The sequence below is a fragment of the Callorhinus ursinus genome, unplaced genomic scaffold (assembly GCF_003265705.2).
Source record: "Callorhinus ursinus isolate GAN/ISIS: 27379988/994484 unplaced genomic scaffold, GSC_fseal_2.0 scaffold5, whole genome shotgun sequence".
Taxonomy (NCBI): domain Eukaryota; kingdom Metazoa; phylum Chordata; class Mammalia; order Carnivora; family Otariidae; genus Callorhinus; species Callorhinus ursinus.
Window position 1 is genome coordinate 43666294 of NW_027397067.1, and position 19891 is coordinate 43686184.

The following is a 19891-nucleotide window of genomic DNA, read 5'->3' on the forward strand; positions in this document are numbered from 1 at the left end:
CCACAACAACAACAAAAAAACAAATCTCAGCTTCAACACCCAGTAGTTGTGTAAATGTATTTTTCTGCATATCAGTATCCCTCTAATAACTACTTTGCAATTTCTCTGGCCATTAGTATAAACAATAGATATTCAAATATAGCTATTATTGCTATTATCGTCAATTATCCTGATGTACAGAAATATACAAGTTCCTTGGAAAGTATACATTTTTGGAGAGTGATCAGGGATGGGGTATTATTATACTTTAATTTTTTCTTTTTTGGTTTCTTTTCCTTCTTTCCATATATGCATATGTACATGTATTTGTGATTATGAATGTGATTATGAATGCGTGTGTGTGTGTGAATTTCACATACTGTGTGTCAGGCACCATTTCAAGCACTTTGGTAACTTTTTATTAACGAATAAAACAGATAAAAAATTCTACCTGCTCATGGAGCTTCCATGATTGTAGTAGGTATAGCTGGAAGCTGATAAATTCTATGGAAAAATGAAGCAAGGTGAGAGGAGAGGAAATTGGGAGTGGGTTGCACTTATAAATAGGGAGGTCAGGGTAGGCCTTAGTGTGAATATGACACTGGATTTGTGTTCTTAGGGGTTTTCATGTACTGTCCTCAAGAATGGAGAATGGGGAGAAGGGAGATGAGAGCACAGAAAAGAATAGGAGCCTGCTGATTTGTAGGAGAATATGAGTATTTCCTTTGTGTAACATGTGTCCAAACAAAAAATAATACAGATGAGCGAAGTCTTCCAGGTGGCCTCGTTTTATTTTATTCAGTTTGAGCAAAAATCTTCCTTAAATGCTTTTTCTACATACCCGGCCATCCCAAAAGATGGATACTGAATACAGTCCACTTGGTCTGTGACGGCTGCGGGAGGTCATCACCATGACTCTCGCATCCGTTACTGAACTGTCATGAAGCAGGGTCCTCAGGACCAACAGAGATGCTTTAGGCTATTTGCCTACATAAAGGCTGAGTCCGCAGTGGTTGTGAGTTCTACATCATAGCTACTGCACACATACGGCTATTCAAATTAAAATAAGTGACATTAAAATTTCAGTTTCTTAGTCACATTAGTCACATTTTAAGTGCTCGATAGCCATATGTGTCTAATGGCACAGATAGAGAACATTTCTAACACTGCAGAAAATTCTGTCAGCATTTGTTATTTTATGTCTTCCTATCTCTGACATTGTTTTTTCTGGTACTATCAGCTTCCAACTGTATCTCTTCTTTTGATTTGTTGTTTCTCATGGTTTATAGGTTTAAATACTAGATTTAGAATTTTGTGTGAAGTAAGGGTAGAGAGGCTCTAACAGAGAGCAGAGGAGCTTTCTTATGTTCAAGTCCTTGAGTTGTCATACTTAGAATTTATATTCCTATTCTGACTGCCCCAAGGCCTTTTTTGCTTGGTTATTGTTATGCAGCTGTGCTCTGGGTGGTAAGAGAATCAGACTGCTGAGTTATTATGGGAGAAGTGCTATCAAACTTTAAAGGTAAAATTGCACTTTTATGGAAATACTTTAGATGCAGTCAGTGGTACCCTACTTGGAGCAATGCTATTCAAGGAGTGTTTATTGACTGACTGCCTACACACATACACCAAGCACTGTGTTAGGCCCAGGAGATGCAAGCAAAAATGAACATAGCCCCAATCCTTGATATCACAGTTTACGTGGTGGAGAGAATCATAAATAGGCAGAATTTCAATTATCCAGTGCCCAGGTAGGCCCAGGATACTCTGAAAGCCCAGAGGAGGGTGGTTCATAAGCCAGCCTTCCCTGGGGGTGGCAGGGAGGGAAATGAGACAGGAGATCAAAGGCCAGAGAACGCTTCCTAAAGAAGAGATTCTTCAGTGGCATCCTGGAGGATAAATAGGTGTTAGTCACATGATGGAGTTGGGAGAATGAGACCAACAAAACATGGTGTACCATAGTGTGAACAAAGATGCTGAGGAGTGAACTGGCGTGGTGCGAGCGGGGACTTTTAAGTGTATTTTTGATGGAATTTAGAAGAAAAGGGAGATTGTAGAGAGGGGCAGGCTTTGAGCGGTATGTTGACGTGATGGTTTTCAGCAGAGCTGGAGAGGGGCAGGGCAGGGGTGGTAACGTAGGCTGATTACTCAGTAGTTCAGGTAGTTCAGGCAGCTCTGTGGAGGTGAAGTTTGGGCGAGCTAGGCTGGAGGCCGGGACACCAGTGGTGGTAGGTGTGTGGAAGAGGAGGGAGCCATAGTAGGCCCTCAGTCCAGAGGTAATGAGAGGCTGATGTGAGAGTGTGGAAAAGAGCACCTGGGTTCAATCAACGTTTAAGGCATGAAATTATCAGTATTTGAGGATTAATTTGATGTGGTGGCTGAAGGAGAGAGGAGTCAGAGATGACTCTAAGCTTTCAGGAAAGCAGTTAATTTGAACGGTTCTTCCATGTTTACAGTCAATAGGTTTTGACCTGTTGCTTCTACTAGTGATTTGCTTTGGCACCTGTGGTGTCCAGAATGGGTTTTGGCTGTTCAAGTCTCCATCACACTCTCATTGGTTAAAAGAACTTGAAGCACAGACCATAGTGAAGTACCACCCTCCTATGACTTTAATTCTGCAGCGGCCTATGAAAATTTATAGAAATTTGGCTTCATTTCTAGTGGCTCCAGTCCAGATGCCAAAATTACCCCATTGCTGGGACAGCCTTTGGGTGGACCACTGAATCTGTTATTCATTACGAACAACTGAAAACCATCAATAAAATTCTTGTATTATGCCAACAGTAACACTAGTCATGTATTAAGGTAGGTTTCGGAAAGTTACGAATCTCAAAATCTGTCTAGCTGAACTCTTATTTGTATGTTTATACATATTTATTTATCATGTGGAAAAGCTAGTGCCTTCCTTTTTATAATTGTACATTGCTTTTTTTAGATTATAAATTAAATTTTGAGTTCTGAATGTTGGTAGAGACATGCTTATAGATCTATAATCAGTCACTTTATTTTATTTATTTATTTTTTAAAGATTTTATTTATTTGACAGAGAGAGACACAGTGAAAGAGGGAACACAAGCAGAGGGAGTGGGAAAGGGAGAAGCAGGCTTCCCACCGAGCAGGGAGTCCAATGTGGGGCTCGATCCCAGGACCCTGGGATCATGACCTGAGCCGAAGGCAGACGCTTAATGACTGAGCCACCCAGGTGCCCATGTAGTCAGTCACTTTAAAGTAAAAGTACAAATCGAGTCCAGATAGGGGAACCAGAAGTGGGCGTGGAGCCAGCCGAAAGGGTCCATTACAATGGGGCCTATATTGAAAGCAAGAATTCTCTCATACCTGTAGTGCATTTTAAAAGGATTTTCCAAGTAACAGTTAATATTTTAATGACATCTGTTAACCTTCCAGAAAAACCTAGTTCTCTATTTTGCAAGATTAAGGAAACATGCCAAATACATGTTGATACTTCTGCTTTTATTGACATATTTCATGACTGCATGGATAAATCCACAAAAGAGTAGGCCCCAGCCACTTTCTTTTCATAGTTTTATTTAGTCACTGCACCTAGCTTTTGTTGCTGAATATCTTCTCCTTGTCACTCAAACTGCTCCATCAAATTGGATCTTCAGTGATCTGGCAGTTTTGAATGACTTCTTGGAGGCTGTGAAACCCTGTTGCCTAATCAGGAAGATCTGGGTGAGTCTTGTAGGAGGAAAGATGGTGCATCTCTTCTAAGTAAGACAACAGGATTATGGGACAGTTACATCTTCAGAAGTTTTATCTGGAGAATAGTGATGTGTTTTGGTGATGAACAAGTACTGTAAATCGAGAAGCATGGGGAGTTTTCATATTCTTTCAGAGTGTTTTGTATAAAGGAGGAATGAAAACAAGCTGACTTTTTGTAGTTCTTGGTAGAGGTTACATTAACTATTTGTCAAAAGTTGGATTTTTGAAGATCCTTGGCTTCTAAGAACATTCATCATGAACTGCCATTCTTTGTATGCTGTCCATGAAGGTTGTTTAACAACATGTCAAAATAACTTTATAAAAAGATAAATATATGTTTCATTAATCCCAATGGGAGCTTTCTGAAGTGCATTTTCTTTATGAATAATTAGTGTCATTCTGTGAAACTCATGATTTCTTAGGGTGGGAAAGAAGGGGTAAAAAGCTATCTTTTCAAGCAATTTGTGATTTAGTACCAGCTGGTCAAGTGAGTTGAAAAACCTTCTGAGTCATATGTCATATTATTTTGAATGCCTTTTCTCTCTCTTGGGAAACTGTCTAACCTCTGCAGTCTCTCTCCCATGGCAAATCACTCTAAAACTTTGATCTTCTCAAACCAGTTTGTCAGATGTAGCAGATAAAGCATGTATGACCTTTTGTGTGCCAATTCAACCTGGCTGGTCGGAAACCATAAGTTAATCCTGTATGACTTTTATTTCCAGGCATTACAGCAGAAGTTCTGGTGGTGACCTCTTTCGAGGAACTGCAGAGAAGGGCCCCAGAAGCAAGAGGGAAGATTGTTGTTTATAATCAACCTTATGTCAACTACTCGAAGACAGTGCAGTACCGGGTCCAGGGGGCAGTGGAAGCTGCCAAAGTGGGGGCTTTGGCATCCCTGATTCGGTCAGTGGCTTCCTTCTCCATCTATAGGTAGGTCATGGTGTTCATTTGAAGTTCTTTAAAAAACCAGGGTTGTCCATGAAAGAGGAGCCCTTATGAAATAAAAACAAAGCATTCAAATGAAAATACTGATTGTTTATGGAATTCTCCCCCCATTCCATATTTGGTCATTTGTTTGTAACATCTTCTTTGGCTTTTTTAGGATTCCTAGCATTATTTGTACATTCTTTTAAAAAGCTTTCCACATCCATGATGACCCCATAACATTTCTTATGTAACCAATATATTACGTATTTTCATTGGAGGGAGAACTGAATTCACGTCTGTGTTTCATCAGAGATTCCTTATGACTTCAGAGGAAGCCAGGCCTTTTCCCATTGTTGCTAGAGAAGTGAAATAAAAATAAAGTGGGTAATATGATGGGAGTTGTCTGTGGTGGAGTAGAAAGAGAGGAGGAAGCAGAGGATCTTGGATATAGACCTGGTTCTGCCCCCAAACAAGTATGTGGCCTTGGGAATGCTCTTAAACTCCTTGGGTCTCAGCATTCTTCACTGTGAATCAGTGATGATGAAGAATTATATATTTACAATATATAATTTGTATAATTTGTATAATTTACAAACATTTGGGAATAAATGAGATGAACTTATGAAAGATACTTGATTTTCTGCAAAGGTCTAGTAAGTGTTTTGTGGTATTTAAGGGCAACATAAGTTTTGTCTTTTTCTTTGTAGTTCTGATTGAGGTAATTGTGAATTGCTTTATTGACCCTCAAGCAATTTGTGATTTAGTACCAGCTGGTCAAGTGAGTTGAAAAACCTTCTGAGTCATATGTCATATTATTTTGAATGCCTTTTCTCTCTCTTGGGAAACTGGCTAAATTTTATCTTAGGATAAAATTTAGCATTGCAGTGGATAAAAGTTCTAAGACTTGACCTGTACACATTTGGCCTAAGTTAATAGCTACATATGGTAGTGTCACACATTAAGGGTGAAGTATTTGATAGACATAAACATGGATAAAAGAAGCACCATTCTAGTCATAGTCTGATCTCCCAAAGATAACAAAAAAAAAAAAAAGAAAAGAAAAGAAAACACGGCAAGCAGAAACAATTGCAACTAGGGTTTATTTGGGTTTCAAAATTAGATTAGTATCTATTGTAAAGGAAAATTTATTTATTCTATACAATTTTTGTTTGGAGCTGGAGACACAGCTGTTTGGTCTTAATTAGCACCCTGCGCTCTTGAAAATAATATAATCGAGGAGAAATGAGCCAATAAGAAACCAACTCAGAAGGGTGTTGTCCAAAATCACAGAGAAAAAAGGAAAGGGACGTTTTTCTTTTATGGGGATAAGATATCTTCCCAGGGACGAAGATGGGACATGTTAAAATCACTTTTAAAAGTTTTATAAGAGAGAAACTAGTTCCACGGATGTCATAGTGCTAAAATAATGTTCTTTGTAGAGTCTAAAGGTTTGGGGACTAGTGAAATAATCATTGGACCATAGTCTCTTGGATGGTTAATCTTCCCAGGAGGGAAGTCCTAAAATGGTTAGCTTACTTCCCAGAATACCTCAGTCGCCCCTTAGAATAATGTACTCGTCAGCAAACTGTGGCCATTCACTATGACTTCACTGGTCATGAGATCTAAATTATGTAGTTAGTCTGTTGCTTTGTGAAATGGGGTGATTGCCAAAAATATTTATCTAAGAACTACTACTCATAAGACTAATAAACTCCCAAATGACTTAGTATACTGCCATCTGCCAGGGTTAACTGACATTTTTTTTTTCTGGTATAATGAAGATGTCTGGAAACCAAGTCTATAACCTGGGAGCCCCAGAAAAATTATGCCCAGCATAGAATGTAGACATCTCTTGTTAACCTCTAATATTTGGGGTCAACAAATTCTAGTGTATACCAAAAAGACATTTTTCTTTTTCTTCATATTTCTAGATCTAGACTGATAATAATTTTTCATTGATTTTATAGCTAACCATATTTCACTGGACTCTTGACTTTTATAACTTTGTATTTTTGACATTTATAAATACGTAATAACGTTGCCCTTTACACAGTACTTTAGAGTCTTTGACATATGTCATCTTACTTGTTCTGACAACTTAGCAGACCTAGCAGAAGGGGCATCGTTATCCCCATTTTACAGATAGAGAAATGAAAGTTCAGAGAACTCAACATGTTACCATGTTTAAGTCTTACATCTTGAAAACTAAAACTAAAAGGAAACAAACTCTGCCTCTTTGTCCACTTCTAGCTAATTGTTCCTTAGAGCTAATTTTCCTTAAAAGAGTATTTTTTATGTTCCTGTCTCTAATTCTTCATCCCTCATTCCCTCTGCACACCATTTTAATCTGGCTTTGCCAGTATTGAAATGGAACCTGTTATGGTCACAAATAGCAACCCTAGTTGTCAAATATAATGGACATTTTTCAGGCCATTATTTTACTTCCCCTCTCTGAAACATCGTCACTGTTGACTGCTTCCTAAATATCTCTTTTCTTTGGCTTCTCTGACTTCTCATATTCTCTTTCTCTTTCTTGCTCTCACCCCTTCCCTCTTTCCTACTTTCCCTCTTCCTCTTCTGTTTCCCTGGCTTCTCACTCTGAACACTCGACCTGAGCAGTCCTGTCATGCTTGTGACTTCCGCCACCATCTCCACTGTGACACTTTCCAAACCCACCTCTCCTTCCCATACCCGCTGCCTGAGCCCTAGGCCCTTAAATCCCGACACCTCCCGATACGTCTTTGGGGTGTTCCATAGCGGTCTGCACTTCGGTTTTCTTCAAGACCGAGCTCATCCTCTTGCCTCTTTATCCTGCATTTCCTACTTCAGGGAAGAGAACGTCATCTGTTCTGCCTACTGAGCTAGATGGTTCTTGAGTACTTTTTGTTCTCTTCCCTTATCCATCATTCCTGGTAATTACTCTGTCTCCTAGGTCCTGCTCTTTCTTAGTCATTTCAACAAACGCATATTGAGTAGCTCCATTTCCCAACATCACCCCACACTCCGGTAGTCCGGAGTCACTAACACTTTGCCGATGTACCACGTGTCCTCAGGGTTCATGGCTTGGCATGTGATTTCTCCCTTGTAGCCTTCTGTCCTCTTCCTCACTGTCTCATCCTGTCCTTCAAGATTCATCTTGAGCGTTTCTGTTTCTGGGAGCCCTCCCTGATATCTAGATCCAGTGCAGGCGAGCCACCTCTTTCTGGTATTCGCACATCATCCTGTGCATACTCTGTATCATGATGTCTTGGAGGTAGCTGTGGTTCGTGGCGTGGTAGGGTACACTAACTGTTGTAACAGCTCCGAATCTCTGTCACCTAACCCAGTAGGAATTGAGTGCTCACATACTGGTTCCCAGAGGGTATTCAGCAGGTGGCCTTCTGCTCCTTCCCATCTTGTGACGCCACTGCCTCTAAGGTCTCAGAGTCCTCTTTTGCATCCAGCTGGCAAGTAAGAAGATAAAATCGCTAATCAAATGGGAGGTTTTCTGTGGCCAGGTCTGGACATGGCGTACCTCACTTCTACTCACATTTCACTGGCCAGAATGAAGTTATGTGGAGGTGGGGAAATTTGGTCTATATGCCATCAGTGAAAGGTAAACTGTCCAGTCCATCTGAACCACCTGACTCCACTCTAAGTTCCAGAAAGACATTAAAAAAAATATATATGTATATGTATATTTAATATTATATTTAATATATGTAAATATATACACATATATTTATATATATTTAAAACCTCTATATCTCCATCATCTAGTATGTTTGTTACATAATAGTCACTCAGGAACAGTTCTGTTGAAGGAATGAACTTGTCTGAAATTGTATAGTTGGTCATGGCAGGGCTGTTATGATAAACGTGGTGACCATATTCTAAGTACTCTCTGACCAAACTGTGTAGCCTCTGTATAATAAGTTCAAAACAACCTGAATTTTTAGAGGACTTTGCTCTGTATTTAAGGAAAGTATCCAGGTGCCCTATATTGCCAGATTATGTCTTTTTTCTGCCACAGCATTCATGAACAACGATGTTTTGAATTGGTAATTGAATAAAACTGCTCCCTTCTCTCTGACAGACATTTCACCTGTAGTTCTATGGGAGTGGTGATACAGGATTCTGGTTAGGAGTAGTGTAGAGATCAGCAACCCTAAAGAACAGAATATAAATTGTAATTAGTTTCTGCTTGGCTTCAAAATCAGAGAATCCCCTAAAGGGCAGAAAATGTATTTGACCAGTTTAACTTGACACTTGTCAGCGCCGCTAATGATATTTGTCAGCCATTTTGGAAGTACAATAGTCACACGGTTAATAACCTTATCCTTAAGGTTATCCTTAAGATATCCTTAAGAAACATCTGTAAAACATCCATTACTTGTTGCCTTCAATATCTCCAGGCTCATTGTTGTCATTTCTCTGTATTGCCATTATTAGTATTCTTGTCCTCAAATTTTCTTCAAAGAGAAGATTTTTTTCTTTTGTTCACCATTAAGTATCAACTGGGACTCTCATTAGATCTTTTTTAGTTTTTCTGTATGTAAAATACCTTTTGCCTTGGTCATAGGATATTTTAAGGATAAATGTAATTATTAATTTAAGTTCTGCAGAGGAACCATTTGTCTTACATTATTTCTCAAATTAATTCGTTTTTTAGTAAATATTTATTGAGAGCTTACCAGTGCTCAGAAGTTGCCAAGCTGTAGGGTTATTAAAATGAATTAGACATGTTTTTTGTCCCTCAGAAATATTCTATCTGGCTAAAAGAGAGGAGGGTAAGCTTAAAATATAAAACTAATGTAATCTCTTTTTATATTTAGTGCTAAATGAGTAATGGAAAGGAATGAAGGAAAGAACATTTATTTAGCAACTACTTTGTTTTGTGCATCTCTGAAGGCTTAAATAGTTTGTTTCAATTAATTCTTTATGCAGTCCAATGGAGGCAGATAACTGGTATCTCTCTTTTACCGAAAGAGAAACAGGTTCAGAATGCTTAGATAATCAAATTACACAGCTAGTGAAAGAACTAGGATTCATAATTAGAGTCTCTGGTTCTAAATTCTATGCACTTTGGATTGCACCAAGCAACCTGAAGAGCCAGTGCTTTGGAGTCTAAAAGGGATAGCAGAAATCTGATTAGAGCTGGCTACATAGAGGATGTAGATTTTGGGTATATTCAACAATGAAGTTGAACTCGAACAAGAGAAGGGGGGGGTGTAAAGACATTCTATACATGAACAAGGTGGGCATGCATGATGCACTTGGGTAATACACAAGTAGACCAGTATGGCTGGAGCCAGAAGGTTTCATAGAAGATCAGGGAAATGTAATTTTGGGGTGAATGGAAGAGACCAGGTTATGAAGAATCCAGAGTACCAGTTTGGGGAGTTTTGAGTTTTATGTGGAGGAAATGGGGAATCATTGAATGTGGTAGAGTTGGGGGGGTGATGTTTTAGAGCAATGTTTCTCTAAAGATGGTCTCAGGATGGGACGCCTGGTCTGGATGGGGTGCCTAGGTGCCTCAGTCATTAAGCATCTGCCTTCAGCTCAGGTCATGATCCCGAGGTCCTGGGATAGAACCCTGCGTAGGGCTCCCTGCTCTGTGGGCAGTCTGCTTCTCTCTCTCCACTGCTTGTTCTCTCTCTCACTCTCCGTCTCTCTCTCTCTTTCTCTCTCTCTCTCTCTCTCTCTCTCTCTCTCTCTCTCCCCCTCTCCTCTTGCGCTCCTGCAGGTGCACGCACTCTGGAGGGGAAAAAAAAGATGGTCTCTGGAACACCGTCGTCAACCTCACCTACCTCACCTGGGAGCTTATTGATATGCAAATTATCAGGCCCCCACCTGAGAGCCATTAAATTAAAAAAGCCTGGGGGTGGGGCTTGTGGTTTAACTGGCCCTCGAGGTGATTCTAATGTATGTTAAAATTTGGGAACTACTGTTTCAGAAAGATCAATCCGGTGACTACATAGCCTCCTCTGAGAAGGAAAGACAGGTTAGTGCTCTAATAATGCAGATGTGAAATAATGGGGGCATTGATGATGGCAGTGGGAATGGAAATCAAGAGACCGACCGCAAAGAGGGATAGTGTGAAAAAGTGATCAGAACTTGGTTGTATTTGAAGGGGGACAGGAGGAAGGGTCAGTTTACTGTGAGGCAAGGATCAAACCCGTGGGATGAATCTGTGTTCAGTTCAGCCCAATATTTAAGAATCATGAGAGTTACATAGAAATAGGAGTCTGTGGTTTTGGCAACATCTAGTGTGTTCCATAAGGCAGACCAGCGGATTAGATAAGTCTCCAAGTCCGTTTAGTTGATGGAATGTATTCTTTCCAGTCTGTGGAAGTTTCCTGGTTTCCCTCCACCCAGCTTGGTGACCGGAGAATGTGAAGTGTTGGGGGTCAGGAGAGGGAGCTGATTGCAGGCAACATAAGCAGCGTGGTTTTTAGACATTTTGAGTTTGAGGCGACTGTGAGAAGTTCCATTAACCCAGTTTTTATATTTTGTAAGGAAAAAAACAGGTAACAGGTAAGCATTTCCATTTCTCTGTTATCTCCTTTTTGGATCACCCAAGGTAATTTAAAATTCTAGGCTGGCTTCCTTGCAATGCGGCACACCTTGGGACTCCTGCCTCCTGCCTTCTCAACGTGCGAGCTCCAGAATGCAAAGTAACTTTTATATTAGTCCAAGTAAAATACAATTCAGAAGGTAACTCTACTGAGGCCAAACTGTCTGTTGTACTCCCATTGCCAAATACACATTTTCTTTCCTAGTTATTTCCTCCATTGCCCCAGATAATTGAACACAGACTGCAAGTTTTAATCAGCTAAGGAAGCAAATCTCCCTCCACTTCACTGTGAAAACTGCATCACCACGCTGGGTAAGAATGCCTGGAGGTGGCGATGAGTTGTTGATAGAACTTGCTTTGTAAATTCTCCCGGTTTATATTTTATATCACTTGGCCTTCATGTAACGTGTTATGAATAGAGGATAGTGAAGAGGAAGAGGAAGAGGAGCAATCCAGTTTGAGGATGACTAAGACCTGATTAAACATTCAGCTGGAGAGAGCGAGACGCGTGAATCCAGGTGATGTTTATCGAGTGTCAGAGAGGGAGAATGTTATACCATCTGGTGAGAGAGCTGGGAAAAAGTCTATAAATCAATCCCTATAATGATACTTAATTAATACTGAGTCGATAAATGACATAATTGAAGCGCCGGTTGGGCTACATCGTGGAGTTAAATAGCTTCAAAGAGGGCTCTGATTAAAGCCATTACAATTTATAAAACATTCTTCATCTTAAGAAAGCATCTTGATGAGATTTAACATGAACATTTTTGTAATCAGAGGGCCAACTTAAAACATTCAGAGCAGAGGTGAAATGTCTTAAGAGGTCTGTTTTAGGGGAGTTTTGCAAACCAGTTATTCCCAGAGAGTCAAAAAAGCTTGTCCCCCAACCTCCTGTTGCTTTTTTAATGGGAGAAAATTAATGCAGCTACTTCACACTTAGACCGTCTTGGATTTTTGATGTCCTGGTGGTTTGGTTCTTTGGCGTGACCTTAGCATAATTAGCTATCAGGCTTGATTTAAATTGTTTTGAAATATCATTGCAATTTGGGGGGTATATGTGCCTGCTGGGGATTACAAAATACGGAAGATACCACCGTGACTCAAAACCGGGCAACTGGGCCAGCCTCCATTAGTAGGTTCTTGTCCTGCCTTACATTGTTTTTGCTTAATTCACTCTGAAGCTCGTAACAGATGCACAGTAATCAAGCAGAAGGCCGATTCTCATCATTTATGCAGGTGGAGGGCCACTGTGCTCCCGCAGGGGGAAACCAGAGAAGACCCACGCTGAACGCAGCATTTTTTTTTTCTTCTCATCATCCTTTTCTTTCTCCCCTCTCTGATTTTGGAAGGCAGATTCTTTTTAGAAGGCCTTTGTTAGAAATTCCAAAATGTCCTTTAATCACCGAAATCTTATTATTGCTTCAGGTAGTGTGACAGGCATACTTACTTATGATGAACAGAATTGGGCAATGACTCCTGAGCTCCCCCCTGCCCCCGGAGTTTTTGTTAGCCATTTGCGAGATGTGTGACCTTGGCAAGCTGTGCAGACTCTGTGCCTCGGTTTCATCTGTAAAGTGGGGGAAATAACTGTACCTTCTTCCTGGTGTTTTGTGAGGTTTTAAATGAGATGTTGGTATTGCCTGACACATAGTTATACATACGTGTAAAGTGCTGTTGTTATATAGTCTTGTTAAGTAATGACTGGATATACTTATTGACAAAAAGAGGAAGGAGGGGAGGGAAGTGTGGAGTGTCAGAGGGAGGAAAGGAGGAAGAAAAATAAGGAAGAAAGGAGGGAGGAGAAAAAACATAATTTATTCGGTATCAGTGTTGTCACTGCGGCCCTCTGCAACCCTAGCCCCAGATTGTCATTTCGATCTCCCCCTATTTAGTTTGTCCAAACTCTGGGTGACATGTTTGCTAGTCTTTTTCTCTGTCTGGACTGGAAGTTCTCCTGTGGACATCCTTTGTGTCTTCTTCATCTCAGTGTCTTCAGGGCCATGCTTAAGGCCTGGCACCCAGCAGTGCTGGAACGAATGAGTAAAAAGTTAGGGGCAGCCTATCTGGTTCGCTAACATGTGAATTCAAGGTGTCACCATTTCACATTCATAGAAGTTGAATAATACTATAGATGAGGTGACTAACCTTTTGAATTGCTACTTATCAAAAATAGAATCTCCGGAATCTGAGAGCAGACTATATAGTTATGTAAATTTTGGTAAAGTATTGCAAACTGTGTATTACTATGGTGCTTTGTGAGGCTGCTATAATTAATGGTCTGTTTGCATTCCTAGTACTGACTGTCATTTTTCATCTGCTTATAACCTTGATACAAAAATTTGTTCTTGGCTGCTATTTTGCATTCATAATTTAAAAATGTGTATAAATGTTCACCTTCTATTTTCCAGCTTTCTGATTATTGAAAGCACAAGCTTAAGAATCACATCACCGTGGCATGTTTTTCTGAATCTCTAGTGGCAAAAAGAAATTAATGCATTTTGCATTCAGGTTTCAGGATTATGACAGTGTTGTTTGCTTATGCAGTTCCCTTTGGAAAATGTCTAGTGTAGGATATGAACCAGAAGACTCCTGAGTAGCCTCTAGTCTGTCACTGTTGCAGGTGCTTTTGTTCTCTCTCTCTCATGAAAGCTAAAGCCAACTCTTAAACTCCTCTTGCATCCAAATGACCTGCTGGCTTCTTTAGCCTTCTGGAGAAAGTGCCAACCAGAAGGTGGTACTAGGGAAATTTTGGAGGCCAGCAAAGCTGACAGTATATACTGTGGGGTTTGGAATCAGACAGACCTGGATTCGGATGCAGGTTTGGCCACTTAGAGGTTGTGCGGCCGACCTTATGTCCATTACTTAACCCCTGGGAGCCTGCTTCCTCACCTGTAACGTGGGGAGAATACTGTTTACCTCTAGAGTTGTTGACAGAATGAAATGAGATCAAGCACGGGACCTCATACATGGGAAGCACTCAATGAATTATAATTGACATCTTATTTTGATCATGGTCACTATTGTCATTGTCATCATTAGATCATGATAGGATGGAGCAGGTAGTTTGAGATGAACTAACTTATCTTAAAAAGCAGAACTCCAGAACTCTCCACAGTGTGGGCTCCAGAGACCGTGGTTCTGATTATCTCCTGATTTCAGGAACTACTCTTGTCTCCTTCAGTCTTTGGCTTAAAACTCTGCTCTTTGTCTTTTCTCCCCACTCTGGCCTCACACTGAATGCTTGAAATTATTCTTGCATGTAAGTGTTAAAGCTGTGGTGACTCAGACCAGTGATTGGTGTGGCCAGCTGATGGAGATGCAGCAAGTGTCTATTTTAAATGCTATCCAAGCTATTTTCCACCTCAGGGCCTTTGCACTCATTGACCCCCACTTTGTCTGGAATTCTGTTTCCCCAGCTTTTTCTATGGTTGACTTCCTTTCAATTTTCAGATCTCCACTGAAAGTTTTTTCCTGAAAGGCCTTTCCTGACCATCCCAAGTAGAGTAGCATTTTCCCTCAAATTCTCTTACCTAGTACCTCTTCTGTATGCTCAGAATCTTAGTAACATTTGGTAACTTTCGTCTGTCTACCTATTACTTGTTTAGTATGTTTCTCCCCATGAGAGTATAAATTCCACGAGGACTGGACTATATCCTTCTTCTACATTATTATATTCTCAGTACACAGGAAATTGCCTGGCACACGACAGGTACTCACAAGATATTTGTGAGTGAATAACTATTTTAAAAAATCATCTAAGATCAAAAGAATAGAGAACCAACCAGAAATAGATACATACTGAATCATGTCTGTTTTCTGAAGCCACATTCTGAAGTATCACAGACTTTTTTCCCAACTTTTTTTTTGGAAAAATACCAGTCTATGGTAAAAACTGAGAGAATATTAAATGACTCATAAACTCTTTATAAGAAATTGCCTAACTTTTTCCAGAGAGGTGGTACCATTTTACATTCCCACCAGCCCTGTGTGAAAGTTCAGGCTGCTCCACATTCTCACCAAAACTTGGTGAGTTTAACTATTCTCATGGGCGTGTGCTGATACCTCATTGAAATGTTGATTTTCATTTCCCTTATGACTAATGATGTTGAGCACTCTTTCTTCACGTGCTGATTGGTCATTTCTGAATCCTCCTTTGTGAAGAGTCTGCTCCTGTCCTTTGCCCCTTTTATAACTGGATTTTTTTTATTTTTTATATTTTTAAAGATTTTATTTATTTATTAGAGAGAGAGAGAGAAGGCGCGCACATGAGCTGGGGGGAGGGGCAGAGGGAGAAGGAGAAGCAGACTCCCCATGAGCAGGGAGCCCTGTGTGGGGCTCTATCCCAATCACGACCTGAGCCAAAGGCAGACACAACCAACTGAGCCATCCAGGCGCCCCAACTGGATTGTTTTTAAATTATTGAGTAGTAGGAGTTTTTCGTTTATTCTAGATACAAGTGTACTGTCAGATATGTTTTGCAAATATTCTCTCCCAGTTGATGTCTTGCCTATTTCTTGTTTTTGTTGTTGTTTTGTTTTGTTTTTTGGCTTAGCAGTGTCTTTTGATGAGGAAAAGTTTTAAGGTTAGTGAATTCTAATTTATCAGTTACTTTCTCTGTTCACTTATATACCCTTCATCAACATTCATTATTTAATATTTTGCCACATTTGCTGTCTCGGTCTTTCTCCTTTTCTGAATCATATGAAAGTGAGGTAGGTATAACCATGAGGACACCTCACCCAGAAATACATTAGCATGTATTTCAGGAGAATAAGAACCTTCTGTAACATAATGGAGTATCATCACTGTCATCATACCTATGAAATTTACATTGTTACATAATGCAAAGTTTATCCATATGCAAATTGCCCCAGTTGTTCCTCGCTCTCAGTAATGTCCCTACTTTTTTTTTTTTTCCAAGTTCAGAATCCAATCAAGGACATCCTTAACATTTAGTTGTCCTGTATCTCTAGTCTCCTTTAATCTGAACTGTTATCTAGCCTTTTTAATACTTTATGATGCTGACATTTTTGAGGAATACAGGCAGCTGTTTTGCACAATGTCTCTCAGTTTGGAATTGTTATTTCCTCATTATTAGATTCAGATTTAATATTTTTGGCAAGAATTCTATATGGATAATGTTCCATCCCTCCTATTGCATCGCAGAAGGAAGCAAATAATGTCAGTTTTCCTTATTAGTGAGCCTGAGTGTGATCACTTGTCTAAGGCAGCGTCTCAGGATTTCTTCATTGGAAAGGTACTTTTCACATTTGCAGGGGGAATACCTTGTAATTATGGTGAGATGCTTTGAGACTTTGTGAATCTTAAGTCCCCCAATAAAATTTCACCCAGTGAAAATATAGCGTATGTTAATGATTCTTGTCTGAATCAGTCATTACATTGCTGGTGGCAAATGTTTTTCTAATTCAATGATTCCTCTCACATGTATTAACTGGCCTGCTTTTGTAAAGAGGAGCTTTCACCTTTTTCCTCTTCTTACTGTTTCTGAGTATCATTCCATGGATTTTTAAAACTGTATGTATTAAAATTCATTAGAGTCATTATACTTTTTGACAAAGCATCAAAAATTTCAAAGTGCTTAATACATGTGAAAGTATTTTACAATAAGCTTGAATATTTGAAGCACTGGAAGGAATTCACCTTTTATATCCAAGGGAACCCAAGCTATCTCAGATAACTCAACTAATTAGCAGGGTGTAATCAATACCATTTCCTCTGAACTTTCTCATTAGCAGCATGAGCTTTGGAGTAATAACTCCTGAAGTTATTTTTAGAGTTTACCATTACCAGTGAAGATTCTTTGCCCCATACATAATTGCTGTTAATTGTTAAAATAAATGAGCAAAAATCTTAAATCCAGCAATTACTTCTGATTTTCTCTAGATTTTTTTTTTTTTCCTTTTTTGCCCTGCAGAGCTGATGTTGAGGAGAGTGTTTTCAAAGAGCCCTTTCCAGGAGAAATAAGTGTCTCAGTATGGGTTTGCAGAGGCCTATATGGATGCTTCTTTGGGAAGAGTTACCTAATTTCTGTGGTGGAGAACAGAAAACTGTAAATTATCTACCCACTCCACCTCACCCACATCATCGGTGGTTGTGAAAGGGTAACCAGCCTTGGCTAGCAGGTCAACCGTGGTAGTTTAAAAGCTGAATGAATATCGGTTGCCACCCTGGTTGCTGCTCTCCATAAATTGCATATTTGACATCTAGGAGAAGAATTTAATTTTTAACATTTTCCAATTTTATTCATTCAATAAGCATTTATTAAGTGTCTTGCATATTTTGGGCCGGGGGAGGACCCAAGTTTTGTAGGACTAGGCTCTGATGTAATTTGGGGGCCTCTTTAAGATAAGAATACAGAGGTGCAAATAAAAATTTTGATATAAAATCAACACTTACTTAGAATAACAAAAATTATAGCAAATTACAAATTTAAGAAAGCTGCCAAATAATACAAACATTACAAAATTCAGAAAAATATCATAATGTTTTTATTAAATAACTACCTGTCAAGCTTGTGTTTTTTCTACATTTTTTGCTTGCCTACACTTTGATTGCTTTTTATTTGACAGTGCTTTTGTGTTACATTTTCCAGAGAGAAAATAAAAAGAGAATTCAGTCTTTCCTCCAACACAGTGGACAGAAATGTAGTTTTTATTGTTGTTAGTTTGGGAAAGTTTATTTCAGGCTTACAGCTTTTTGTTGGTAGTACCATATACATTTTTAGGATTCTTTCAAATTTTGGAAAGCTGCTGTTAAATTTCTTCCATGTATGAGCCCTAAGATTTCAGGACATTATACCCTTTCTTGTATAGTGACAATGAATTGGCAACATTTGAACAAGTTTGGTGTCTATTTCCTCTTTAGTGGCATCTTGTAACTTTCTCTTATCTTTGTTTGTCACTATTTTGTGTCAAATCAGTAAGAAATTTCAATCCTTTTTCAAGGTGATTTACTCTTCACTATTTGTATTCCTAAATAATCTAAGAGGCTGTTTATCATGAAAAAGTACATCTCTTTCCCTCAATAAATCATGGTTTTTGTGTGTCTTTTGTCTGGTATTGAGAGACTTGCTTAGGACAAATGTTTTATATGCTAACATGAGACCCGATATGTTGACACACATAAATCATATGACTTCATACATAAGTGCATTCACTGTCTGTGGTACAACTCCAGGTTTGCCCCCCACAAACGCAGAAGTTCTGTTAAGTTCCATTGTATAAGACTTCCTCAAAAAGGAAAGATAAAATATAAAATTAGAAGTTGTGTTCATAACATACGCTGAATTATTGAATCTGTTCTTGACCGGGAAGAACTTCCTTTTTAAGTAAGCAAAGATGAGGTGTGCCTGGGTGGCGCAGGCCCTGAAGTGTCTGCCTTCGGCTCCAATCCTCGGAGCCTGGGATGGAGGATCAGGCTCCCTGCTCAGTGGGGAGTCTGTCCCTCTCCCCCGGTTCCTCCCCCCACCCCCCCTCTCATGCTCCTCCCCTGCCAAATAAATAAAGAAAAGAAAATCTTTTTTTAAAAAGTAAGCATAGATGAGAATTGAATCATTTATTTGCAGTTTTACAATTTGATGATTGGAAGACTTTTCCTAGCGACGAGCACCTGGGTCTCTACCACTATCTCCCTACTTTCACACCAGCTGTTGCAAGATAGCTCTTAGCCCAAGATGGCCTCTGGCCCTGCTCCTTTGTAATGTGACACCAGTCGTCCTGGGAGCCATTTCAGGATGGAAATGACAACTGTGAATTGCATAAATACAGCCCCCTAAGCCCAAACTAATACAGTCCCAAATCAACTTCCTCTTGGCTGGAGGCTCAGAATGCCTGTATCCATCCCAGTGTTGTCCGGTGTGATGGGAAGTATGACAGAAAGGAAGTCAGAATGGGTTACAGGAGTTGACACTGGTCAAGTGCACCGACCAGCGCGGGACTCCTAGGAAGGCATCCGCAGGTGTAGTTAACACCTCCTCCTCCTCCTCCTCTTCACAACTCTACATATTTTGGTGGACTTTTCAGTTTTTAGTGGTTTGGTGCTTGGAATTCTTACAAGCATCTTCTTCCTATTTCTACTTCCTTTTCCCTTTCGAATCTAGATTTCAAAAATGTTAGAGCTGGGTGAGCCCTTAGAGAGCATCTGCTCCACCCCTTCATTGTACAGATGAGGAATTTGGGGCTGAGGTCATTCAGCTAGTTAATGGCAGAACAAGGACGCGTGTCTTTTAGCTCCTGATACCACGTTTCGGGTCTCCTAGGCAGATCTCTTTCGGACTCCACCCAGCCTCCCGGGATTATGAGTACATTGATTTAGGCATGCATTGATTTAATCTTTGTGGGGTTTCTCCTCCCACCCATGCCAGCTGATGTTTTTAAGAGCTAGCATACCCAGTGTGCTTCTGAAACGCCACATAGCGTTTCTCATTTCGATAGGACTTTTAGTAAAGTGAACTGTATCATGAACACTCTCACAAGAAATGGAAACTCACCTTGTGAAGAGGTAAGCTTTCTATGGGCTTTGTGTTTTCCTTTCCTCAGCGGGGGAAGAGCCTATTTGTCAGCTGTCTGGCCTTCTCTGGTGCTTGGTTTTTAATCTCCAGGGAGGCGAGCCTGACAAAATGTCATCCCTTCTCCTGCTAAGGAAAGAAGCTGTGAAATAGATCTTCACTGCTTACATGCCTCA

The 19891-nt window shown here is 39.9% G+C and overlaps 1 protein-coding gene across 1 annotated transcript in view; it reads left to right on the plus strand.

The window, feature by feature from the left end:
* Window positions 1–19891, plus strand: part of CPQ (carboxypeptidase Q) — a 456203-nt gene that overhangs the window by 143921 nt on the left and 292391 nt on the right. Inside the window, exon 3 of the mRNA XM_025870877.2 lies at window positions 4425–4632. Within this exon, the coding sequence (XP_025726662.1) occupies window positions 4425–4632 (208 nt within the window). The remainder of the gene's footprint in view (window positions 1–4424; window positions 4633–19891) is intronic.